This window comes from Dicentrarchus labrax, unplaced genomic scaffold (assembly GCF_905237075.1).
Source record: "Dicentrarchus labrax unplaced genomic scaffold, dlabrax2021, whole genome shotgun sequence".
Taxonomy (NCBI): domain Eukaryota; kingdom Metazoa; phylum Chordata; class Actinopteri; family Moronidae; genus Dicentrarchus; species Dicentrarchus labrax.
This window is the reverse complement of record NW_026136701.1, coordinates 22,060,093-22,072,250: the sequence shown is the minus strand read 5'-3', so window position 1 is coordinate 22,072,250 and position 12,158 is coordinate 22,060,093. Positions and strand designations below refer to the sequence as shown.

Genomic DNA, 12,158 nt, shown 5'->3' with positions numbered 1-12,158 from the left:
CTATATTTGTCAGTATTTGTTTGAAGAGCCACACTGCATTTATTTTGTCACTACACTGTGGTCGTGTATTGTGCAGAATAAATTTGCATGGATTCTGTATATTCTGTTCTCTCAGTTCTGTCCAGTTTATTTCAACAAAGCCTTATGGAATTTGTTGTCAAAGCCTAAACAGTAAAGTAAATATGAAGAATGAATACCTAAAATTGCAGCAATATGGAATGAAAGAACTAGTTAGTGAAAGCAACTATTGCTGAAATTAAATTGATCCAGAAATATACAGAATCCGAAAAGAGAAGAAAGAAAAAGAAAATATATGTTAATCACAGTATATAGAATTAAAGGAGAGAGAGGGAAATGTACCACACTAAAATATGTATTGTGTTATGATAAGAAATATTCTCCTCCCAGCTATATGTTTTAGTTTCAGTCATTCTTTTCCATCTAACCACATTTTTTAGGCCATTGGATGATTCCCTAGTCTGTATTTCATAAAATTGTGTCTGTGTACTTTGTTTCAGTTGGCCCAATTCTGGTAGTGGAGCCCAGGCCAGTTACAGTAGATGTGGACTCTGACGTCACTCTGAACTGCAAATGGTCAGGCAACCCCCCTCTTACCCTCACCTGGACCAAGAAGGGCTCCAACATGGTGAGAGCAAAGCATCAAACCTTTCCCTGACCTTTGACCTTGAAGCCTAGATTTTATATTCATGTCTGATTTGAGTTTTTAATTCACTGAAATCTAATTTATTTGAATTCCCACAAGAACAAGTCAGAACTAAACATACTGGGGTAAATCCCACTCCTGGAACTAAACCCCGATCCCAGCCTATATTAATGTCCAAGACCCAGACTTCATAAATGTTTGCACAGTTGTAAAGCAGACGACTAGAGTCAGACTTCGTCTTCATATCTTGAATCTTTAATTCATGCCTAACAAGTTAAGAAAAGCTCCAGGAAAAAGCTAATGGAGCCTGCTGAGTAAATCAACATGTTTTATGAATTAAATATAGATCTCCCTCCCTCCCTCTTTTCAACATCCCTCCCTGTCTGTCTATCTCCACTCTCCACCTCACAAACCTACTATCCTGCTTTTTATGCTTACAGTACTTACAGTATTCTTGTGTATGTGTGTCCAGGTGCTCAGCAACAACAACCAGCTGTATTTGAAGTCAGTGAGCCAGGCTGATGCGGGTCAGTATGTCTGCAAGGCCATCGTGCCCCGGATTGGAGTGGGAGAGACTGAAGTTACACTCACAGTCAACGGTCAGTAACTATCCAATTACTCTGCTATTAATAACAGTGCTGCTATTAGTAAAAACTATTAAAAAAATTGTAGAAGATATCTTCCTACGCACAGCAAAGCCCTGTTTCTGTGTCAAACATGGAAGATGAATAATGAAACCACTTGGACCTCCATGATGTGTTTGTTTAATCTAGAATCATCCAGTATGTATCTGTGTCTCTGAATGTAAAGAGAGTGCGGCATGAGCCTTGTATTTATGTCGATCTGGCCTGATTCATTCCAACCCAAGCTTGACCCAAACCCAGCAGATAATTTTTCAGCCCTTAACAGGCCCAAAGCCAATATCTCAATGTCAAAACTCTCTCCCCGAGAGAGCAGCAATTGCTTAATAAATCACAACTGATTCACCAAGAACACAATAACGAAAAGGGAGTTCACAAATCTTCGCCAACTGACAATGTGCCTGCTCAAACCAAAAACGGGAGAGCAACATTCATTGGCACGTCCTTGTGAAATATGTGTTGCTGAAAGCTTGATGAGATAGTGACTACTGTTGCACTTCTTCACTTACTGGACAATATGTTAATACAGTTGATTCAAAGGAAAGTATATGCATCATCCTTTCCTTTCTCGAGACTTGACTGTAGCAAAGTTGATGGATGGCACGACACAGCTAATATGTTCGCTTTCTCTGTTTTAGGTTCTCAAGCTGGTTTATTTATAATTTGAGGCAAGAGGTTAAGCGTAGACCTGCCACAGATATTTGTGGCATAGGTTTTGATTTATACTTCAGCATCAGATTTCAACTGTTCAACACCACAATACAAAACACATCATACATGATCAAGCCATACTGCACATTAATTATTCCCCACAGTAATTGTGTTACATTATTCATTTACTTTGTGATGATTCACATGTCAAGTTACATCCAGGTACATGTTATTTTTCCTCAACGCATTGCTGAATAGGCTACTGCTGCTGTTCATTTGCTCTGTTTATGTTCTTTAATTCATTATGCAATATGAGCAACAATATTCACAATATTCTTTGCTAGATGTGTGTTACGGAAAAGCTGCAGAGTCTTTCATCCACTTCTTCATGGTATATCTACTGCTGCCGTAGCCCTGTCATTTTGTTAGATTTTTTAGGACGCAAACATCAGTTATGGTGTAGCATAAGGTGCACAGAAGTATAAATCCACCTTTACTGTCAGTTTTGCAAGACGATTTACAATTCGTCAAGAGTTTGAATTCCAGACTCAGAGTTCACCAAAAACTTTACTGCAAAGCACCACATATAATTTGAAATTCTGTTAAAAAGTTTGGAGAGACCAATTCCAATTTTGTCCTAGCAATTTAATAGTGACTGACTTATCAGTCAACACAAGCTGTTGCTCAAAGCTTTATCATTTGATTCTAGCTCTGGATCATGAAGATGATAATCTACAACCCTCTGATTGGCTCGGTTGTTTTTCCAACTGGGAAACAGACATCACTGAGCAGATCACTTTGAATTGCTGAAAGATTCATAAATGCAGGCATTGGTTCAGACACCTGGAACCAGGCTATCACATTGTCAAATATGGTGTAAAATCTTCCAGTCTTCTCACTGGTGGTAGTGACTTGATTTGCTGTTACGTTGATTTCTTGTGTGCCTCTCAAACCATATTCTTTGTTGTAGTAATCCTCTTATGTCTTTGTTTTAGGCCCCCCTATCATCTCCAGTGATCCAGTCCAGTATGCTGTCAGAGGAGAGAGAGGAGAGATCAAGTGTTACATCGCGAGCACCCCCCCACCTGATAAGATTGTAAGTCCATCCTTGGAAGTTGTAATCTGCTGCAGAGGTGCTCGACCTTTACAGATAACATCTGCCTCAGACAGAATCCTGATCACAACAAGCTGGATGTATGAGTAAATTACATTGTTTTTTTTAAAAATGTGGAAATATTGAATATTGAAACCCACATCCAGCTAATCACCAAAATATAATCTGCTCACCTGTGACTATTTGTCCAACAAATCTTGTTTGTCAATTAGAATAAGAGAATATAACTCACATCATCACTACTTTTCTTTTAGCAAGAATCCAGCATACTGTTTAGTTTTATTGACATGGCTTTTTTCTCCCCTTACAAACCTATAAAACAAAACTCAACTTTTCCAAGACAGTGGTTCCCAACGTTACCTCCATTTCACCACAAGAATCTATACAAGATGTTGTGATTGCCATGTTTCTACAGTAGCACAGAATAGCCAAACCAAACACTTTTTTTCCCTGTGTTTCGTGGCCAGCGTAGTTTCTCCTTCACACTTGGAAGGTGGTTGCGATCTGCCACTAAACCCTACTTGCTTGTTATTCAAAGGGACTCGTATACTGATTTTCACCAGGATTGTTTCAATTAAAAAGAATGAATCAAATAAAATTCTACAAATGGTGGCTTTAAGACCATTTATCGTAACAGTTACGCTCACTAGCGAAGGGTCATCTATGCCATCTTGATTTAAGTATGAATTGCACCTATCAGCCAAAACCGTTCCGTTTCAGTGATCCCTTTCAAAGTGGTAACCATCTTTTCTCTGTAAGAAAGCGTTCACACAGATTGCCTCAGCAGCAAACTGTAATAGAATATCCTCCTGAATGTGCCTTAACTGCAGAACTGTATGCAGTTTTTTCATTCCTGCCTTTTCTTGAAGTCGCTGAGTGCAATACTTGATCAAACTACAGTTTAATATAAAGTGGCTGTGCATTATATAGGTTACAAAATGAGTGGTATGGTATGTGATATAAACCCCAAAAAAGAAAGGGAAATACCAGAATGCTCACAAATCACAGAAAGAAGCCAAAATGGAAATAAATCCAGTAAAGACATTTGAGTTTGAAGGCTAGAGAGAGCGAGACAGAGTATGAGGGTAAAATAGATTGAAATGAGAGGGAGAGAGATGGAGGGAGAGAAAAATTCTGTACCTTTCAGCGTCAATTATCCAATTGTGCAGTGCCGACATGACAGAAATCAGAGCTTTTAGGAAGCTTCAGCCCCCTTGCTGCACTGGCAGAGAGCTTAGAGCGTATAATGTGATACGACATTATAGTCTCAGCTTAATGCAGAGACACAAGGACTTATAAAATATGGAGTATGGTGCTGTGTGTGTGTGTGTGTGTGTGTGTGTGTGTGTGTGTGTGTGTGTGTGTGTGTGTGTGTGTGTGTGTGCATGCGCGTAAAAGAGGCAATGAGAAATTGAGAAAGAGACAGAAATACAGACATTGGTGGTGCAACAAAATTATTGTGAGGAAAAGAGATAAAGAAAGAAAGCGAGGGATTTTGAGAGGCAGACTGCGGAGACAGAAAAGACACATTATGTAAGACTGTCAGAGGAAAATAACTGATTTGGTCCCTTTTTTTAAAGATTCTCCTTCATCAACTCTTGATCACTTCATCCTTTTTCATTTTTTCAAACCAGGTTAAAAGGTACATTAGCCCAACATATATGTATGTATATTTGATATTGCCATGCTACATATTTAATACCCTCAAATCTCTACCTACCCAGATTTTAAGTAGAAAAACCTGCTTGAGTTTTTATCACTCATGTACACTTGCTGCACTCTTGTGTGAGTGATTTATTTGTGAGGAATTTCTTTCTTTCTCAGCCTAAAAAGTTGCTGCACACATTTTAATTAGGCATATACTGCACTGCAAAAAAAAGTTGCCAAGGTGTGAGATTATAATTTGTTTTGCTTAAAATATATTTCCTGCCCAGACTCGCTTAACCTTTCTGAATACCATCCACAATCTGTTTGCTGGATGTTTCGTTGCGATTATTTGTGTGTGTGTTTGTGTCTGTGTGGTTAATACTACGTAAGATAAGATAAGGTGAAATTAGCATTATTGATCCCTGAGGGGGAATAGGGGTGATTGCAGCAGTAAAGAGGGTAGTGAAAATCAGACAAATAAAACATATTGGAAATTGTGCCTTCACTACGCTAATACACAGCTCCTATCAGCCCTGTCCTGCTGTGTTGATTAGGAAAAGATTTATAGATTTCCAAGCGTTTCAGTGTACAGATGTACCAAGCTATTAATCTTAGCTCAATCCTAAATTGACATACGGCTGCTTTACCATTATAATGCAATCCTTTTTAAGTGGCAGATCACACGGCGTGAGGATGAGAGCAAGTCTTACCTACAGAGTGCTTTCTAGTGACCTGCAGCCATTGATCTCATATATCTGTTCATAACTGAATGTTAAAATAATGATATAACTTAACATACAACTTTTTAAACAACACACAAAATAGACCACACTGATAAAAAAAAACCCATCACCACATGAAAAAGAATTTAAAGGCTATAAATAGAAGAACAAATGTACAATTAGATGTATAGGTACAACCTAGGTAAAATAAGAGTAGTGTTAAATAATCCTTCTGAAATGTGTGTCTCAGGTTTGGGCGTGGAAGGAGAACGTTTGGGAGAAGGAGAAGGGCACCCTGATGGAGAGGTACACTGTGGAGCAGAGTAAACCTCCGTCCCAGGGTGGCGCCGTCCTCTCCACGCTCACCATCAACAACGTCATGGAGTCTGACTTCCACTCGCCCTACAATTGCACCGCCTGGAACTCCTTTGGACCCGGCACCATGATCATTACCCTGGAGGAGACGGGTGCGGAAAAACAAATAATTTGGCTGGGCAAAACAGTCATCATGTCATAGTTAGTTACGCAGTTAATGAGTGAATTTTATTGTGTTTGTCACCATAATAGAGCAGATTAAGATAGATCAAACAAAAATTGCTAGCTGGGCCCTTGCTCCTGAAGTATCATTAACATCATGTCATCTGGTGTTGGTCTATTTTAAAAGGCAAATTAGTTGACAACAGCTAAACAAGTGTTTATGGCAAATGATATTAGTCACAAGGACCATCATGCTGTACCCAAGGGCTTTGTAAATGAAAGGTGCTGTGTGTGCTACCACTGGTGGCGCTGTTAAGCAATGTTTTGACAGTGGGTCCAGATACAGGACTCAAAGAAGAACAGTTGTAGTAGAGACTGGATGGACAGCGAGAGCGCTGCTATGAAGAATAAAACAGTGAATTAGCCGTTATGTTCTCAAACACATCTGCACAATCCTGCAGAAGGTGTTTTTATGCTGGGCCAGCAGTGGAGAGCAGAGGGAGAGGAAGACGCAGACAGCAATCTGCTTTCTACGTTTTTATAGTGTCCCTCACACCCTGCGCACTGCCCAAAGGTTGATGCCCAGAAACGTCCTGCATGGAAGGGACTCTGCAAATACAGACACCATCACACACTTCTAGTGCGTCATAAGTGATGATTGATAGGGATTATCTTTCTATAAGTCAGTCTCTACGTTGCATGCTAGATATGTGTAGACTGTAATTGTTTGTTTATACTGAGAAGTGCACATGGTATCTGACATGTCCCTCTCGAAGATGCTCTTTTCTCTCTTACAAATTTAAATGCCTTTGAGCAACATTATTACGCAGCAGCCTCAGCTGAAGGACAGACGATAGAGCGTTATAAGTCCATTCTGGATGGTTACGCCTTTTATTTTGAGAATTTGGTATGTCACATTACATTGAGAAAATGATTTCTTCATGCTCTGTCAGTCTTATCTGACTCTTAGTCTTTCAGCTGTCAGATTTCCCAAGCTTCAGAAAATCTACCAAAACATCTTCGAGAGAGAGAGAGAGAGAGAGAGAGAGAGAGAGAGAGAGAGAGAGCTTGGATTTGTCCCCACATGTACACTAACAGTGTTTTTATCCCTTGTCTGACTTGCATGCGTTATCAACATAACCAGCCCTCAGAGATCCAATATTAAGCTACTGTGGGACACAACAGGATTTATGCTTAAACGACAACATCCGTGCAGGTTTCTGTAACAATGAGGCAGCAGCTGTCCCTCAACCCCGACCCCTTTTCTGTTGTGTTTGTTTCAGATATTGTTCCAGTGGGAATTATCGCCGGTGGTACGGTGGGCTCCTCCATTCTGCTACTCATGTTTCTACTGGCACTTGCCTTCTTCCTCTACCGCCAACGCAAAGGCAGTGAGTGCACACAGTGGCTCTCTAATGTGTGTGTGTGTGTGTGTATAGGGGTACTGTATGTGTCCATCAGTCTTTCTTTCATCCACTCTCCCTATCTGTCATTCTGCCTCTCCGCATTTGAAGAAAGGAACATATGCCAAGCTGTATAGCATTTTATTCAAATGAGATTAATGAATATTCATATAATATGGCAAACTGCCTTAAAACGCCTACTGTACATTTCCCTTTTCATTATACTGACATGGAATTGTATGATTATTTTTTAAATAAATCGTATTTATATGCCGCTCGTACACTAGATGAAGTGCATAAATAACAGAGCAGAAAACAAGAGCATTTAAAGGTGAATAGTATTTAAATTATGAATTCCTATATGATATTTCTACAGCCTACGGCAAATCCAATTAGCTTTTATAAACACAAACCACACTTCCGCAAACCAGGGAGCCATGAACGTGTGGTGTCTTTTAAGTTGTTTAATTTTGAGCTGCTCCATAGCAAATAAAGAATCGGGAAAGACAACGAAGGTGACTGGCAGAGTCCCCAGAGGGATTTTCTGGGGATAAGAGTATATTTTCTGGTTCAGAGCTGATAACACCACTACAGAGAAGATATGGTTTGGAAATAGAAACTCAAACAAACATCGTCGTGGCTCCAGATAAGCCGTCTCTCATTTGTTGTACGATGCAGCTGAAGACTTCACAGATTTAAATCTTTACTTCTAAGATTTCTGCTTTTGGAAGAGAGTTGTTCATGTTGACAAGTATTGACTGCATCCTATGGTAGGGATATATCAATTAAGTGAGTTGTATTCTCATTTTAAGCTGCACAAAGCAGTGTTTAACATATATGCCTGTTTTGTTGGCCCAAAATCTAATTTTTTTCTTTCTTTTAACTATAAAAAAATATATATTTATATCAAATACTTTCCTATCCCACTATAGCTAAAACCTTTTTTAACAAAATGACTAAAATGAATGAATAAAATATATTTAATCTCTACCTGTGCATATTTAACCTTGTGCTGCTGTAGCCTTTATGTTAATGTAACAGCACTCAATTCAGACTGGTGCCATGTTGGAAATGTTGCAGAAATATTAGTGGTCTGACCTAATAAGATTGCTGTCGTGACTTTCATGCAAAAGTGACTCTGGTGCTTCATCAAATATGAGACACAAACATTTTGCCAGCACATTTATTTACAGCAACAAGGTACAGGTCTGAGAGGAGCTTCGAATGCTGTAGATTCAACTTTTTGCTCAGAGTATTGCATTTATTTTTCTGTTGCATATAGTATTTGGTCAGGAGCTAAACAAAAGATTGAAGAGAAAACTGGAATAAATGCTAGCCAACACTTTCTATCACCTTCTGCTCCACCAGAAAACTAAGAGCAGGTATTTAAATATTAAGGAGTTTAATTCAATTCAATTCAATTCAATTCAATTTTATTTGTATAGTGCCAATTCATAACAGAAGTTATCTCAGGACACTTTTCAAATAGAGCAGGTCTAGACCGAACTCTTTAAAACATTAATTACAGAGACCCAACAGTACCACCATGAGCAAGCACTTGGCGACAAGGGCAAGGAAAAACTGCCTGTTAAAAGGCAGAAACCTAGGACAGATCCTCTGGCTCTAGGTGGGTGGTCGTCTGCCTCGACCAGTTGGGGTGAGAGAGAGAGAGAGAGAGAGACAGAGAGACAGAGAGAAAGAGACAGAGAGAGAGAGAGAGCGAGAGACAGACAGACAGGTGCACAACAACAACAGTATTGGCAATGGCAATCTAGCAGGTCCATGGCAGGAGGCTCCACCAGGATCGATAAGAACCTGCGAGACGAGAAAGCACAAGAACTCCGGGGAAGAAGTGAAGTTAGTAACATGCATTAATGGAACATGAATGAGTGCAGAAAGAGAGAGGAAGGGAGGAGCTCAGTGCACCATGGGAAATCCCCCGATAGTCTAGGCCTAGAGCAGCATAACTCAGGGATGGTTCAGGACTCACCTGATCCAGCCCTAACTATAAGCTTTATCAAAGAGGAATGTCTTAAGCCTACTCTTGAATGTGGTGAGGGTGTCTGCCTCCCGAACCACAACTGGAAGCTGGTTCCACAGGAGAGGAGCTTGGTAATTGAAGGCTCTGGCTCCTGTTCTACTTTTAGAGACTATAGGAACCACAAGTAGCCCAGCATTCAGAGAACGTAGTGTTCTAGAGGGGTAATAAGGTACTATGAGCTCTTTAAGATATGAAGGGGCCTGACCATGAAGAGCTTTATAGGTGAGGAGGAGGATTTTAAATTCTATTCTAAATTTTACAGGGAGCCAATGCAGAGAAGCTAATACAGGAGAGATGTGATCTCTTTTTCTAGTTCCTGTCAGTACTCGTGCTGCAGCGTTCTGCATTAATTGGAGCATTTTAATGGACTTATTGGGGCAACCTGATAATAAAGAGTTGCAGTAATCCAGCCTTGAAGTAACAAATGCATGGATTAGTTTTTCTGCATCTGTCTGTGATAGTATGTGTCTAATTTTTGTAATATTACGTAAATTAAAGAAGGCAGTCCTAGAGGTCTGCTTTATGTGGGAGTTAAATGACAAATCCTGATCAAAGATAACTCCAAGATTCCTGACAGTGGTGCTAGAGGCCAAGTTAATGCCATCTAGAGTAACTATATCTTTAGACAGTGAGTCTCTAAGGTTTTTGGTTTTTTACAGTTCAGTATTATAATATTGTGTACAATGTGTGAGTGATAAAGTCCTCAGACACCTTTTCCTGGCTTTTGACACTATGGCCTTTTGTAGAATTTAATCCTCAATGCGTAGATGTTTTTAACATGATTACATTTTTTTTTTGTTTGTAGAAAAATAAGACAACCTCACAGTGTCTTTCTGAAATTGTGACACCATTGTCGGAAATGTAGAAATCCTACACATACACTTGGGGCTATATCATCAACAGTCATAAGACCTTCTGACTGAAAGATCTTCCATAAAATGTTCATCTTCATTTCCAACGCTTGCAGCCTCTAACAGGATATTTATACCATGGTATACACGTTCTCTGACATCTCATTTCCTCATGGTGAATACTGAAGTCCTCAAAATTCAAATTATTATCTCTTTCCGCCTTTTGAGGCTGCCAGAATTCCAAATTGCTTAATGCACCAATGTCAACAGAGAGAAAATAAGAGAAACAAGGCAGATAATGAGACGAAGTATGATGAAAAAAAAGCATTAAACATAATAAAGTGTTGTTGTTGTTGTTGTTGTTGTTGTTGTTGTTTTGGTTGCTTTTTTTTAACCAGACTGTTAAATAGTTAAATAAATTATCTTGACGTTAACCCAGAATATGACCAGAGGTTGTGTTTTTCTTCCAGGTCGCCGGGGTGTCACCCTCGGTAAACCAGACATCAAGGTAGAGACGGTCAACAAAGAGACCCACAGCCTGGAGGAGGAGGCCGCCGACGTCTCCACAGCAACCCGAATGGTCAAGGCCATGTACTCCGTGAGTAGACACCCATCTGAGTCACCGGGGGCCGTGGAGAGGAGGCGTATGGGTCAATGGCCTTAAATGTACAGATACGCCGACACAAAGGGCAACATGGCAGGAGAGGCAGACACACACAGTCGCACTTGAGAGTACACACGTGAACACACACAATGAAACAGACACAGATGCACAAGGCCTGCCTGCGAACACACACAAAAAACAGATTCTCACACATCATAAATATACATACAAACACACACACACACACACACACACACACACACACACACACACACACACACACTCAACTCAAAATCTACTCTCATATACATACACACAAATTGCATATATACACCGTGAGGTACAGTACATGCACAAAAATCTTTTTGAATACCAAAAAAACACACACACAAAGAAAAATTGATAGTACACACACCTTCATTCCTACTCACACACAAAGACACACACACTCTCCTTCCTTTTAGAAGAGGGTTCAACCCTGGAGGTGCTGGAGAATCTAATCGACGAGGCTCTTCTGAAGCGGTTTTAAAGCTAGGCCCAAAACCTTTTTTCCAAACAACTAACCGTTTCTCGTCTTCCACTCTCTTGGGATGAAAAACCTGAAACTCTGTTTTCCTCTCCCCTCCCTCTCTTCCTTCTCCTTTCCTTTCTTACCCTCCCTCTTTCCGTGTGTGTGTTTCGTTGTTTGATGGTTTAGTTTCTGCCCTCTGTTTCCCTCTCTCCCTCCACTCAGCCGTTCAAAGACGACATGGACCTGAAGCAGGACATCAGGAGCGAGAGCGACACCAGAGAGGAGTATGAGCTCAAGGTGAGATGGCTGCTCGCTCGATATTTTAGCATTTTTGTCTTTCTTTCTACAGCATCTTGAACATGATATCTTGCATGATGCACAGACGTATCATATGTCATGAACTTTGTGGTCATATCCATTATTAAGAGGCCATTTACCAGTTCCTACTTTTTCCCTCAGGTTCAGCATTTGCACTGAAGTTAAAAGCTTGGTTTTCACAACAATACTACATTCATTCACAATCTGTGCTGCTCAAGTATCCAAAAAACAAACGTTGGTGATTCTTTTATGCATCATTAGCAGGATTCCGCCAGGACAGAGCATTATCAACTCCACATTTTGGTTTCTTTAAGCTAGACTGGAGCTAAAATCTACTTTTTTTAGCTTTAGTTCCCACTTTTACAAACCAACAAAACTCAAGGAGAAAACAAACAAAATTAGGTTGTATCACTGTGTCTCGTGTTCATACACATACTGTGCACTGCATCGCTCACACACCATTACATTTTTGGACATAGCATGAACAACAGCACGCCACCAACTGCACCGACAT

General features: G+C 40.0%; 1 protein-coding gene across 2 annotated transcripts in view; it reads left to right on the top strand.

Moving 5' to 3' along the window:
• The window catches only part of kirrel1b (kirre like nephrin family adhesion molecule 1b), a 74,254-nt gene that overhangs the window by 54,876 nt on the left and 7,220 nt on the right, over positions 1 to 12,158 (top strand). Inside the window, exons 8-14 of one of the 2 annotated variants that reach the window (XM_051403772.1) lie at positions 519 to 646; positions 1,137 to 1,263; positions 2,952 to 3,052; positions 5,690 to 5,906; positions 7,200 to 7,307; positions 10,682 to 10,809; positions 11,549 to 11,623. In XM_051403772.1, the coding sequence (XP_051259732.1) occupies positions 519 to 646; positions 1,137 to 1,263; positions 2,952 to 3,052; positions 5,690 to 5,906; positions 7,200 to 7,307; positions 10,682 to 10,809; positions 11,549 to 11,623 (884 nt within the window). Of the gene's footprint in view, positions 1 to 518; positions 647 to 1,136; positions 1,264 to 2,951; positions 3,053 to 5,689; positions 5,907 to 7,199; positions 7,308 to 10,681; positions 10,810 to 11,512; positions 11,624 to 12,158 lie in introns of both variants that reach the window. The other variant, XM_051403763.1, reaches the window with a different exon arrangement.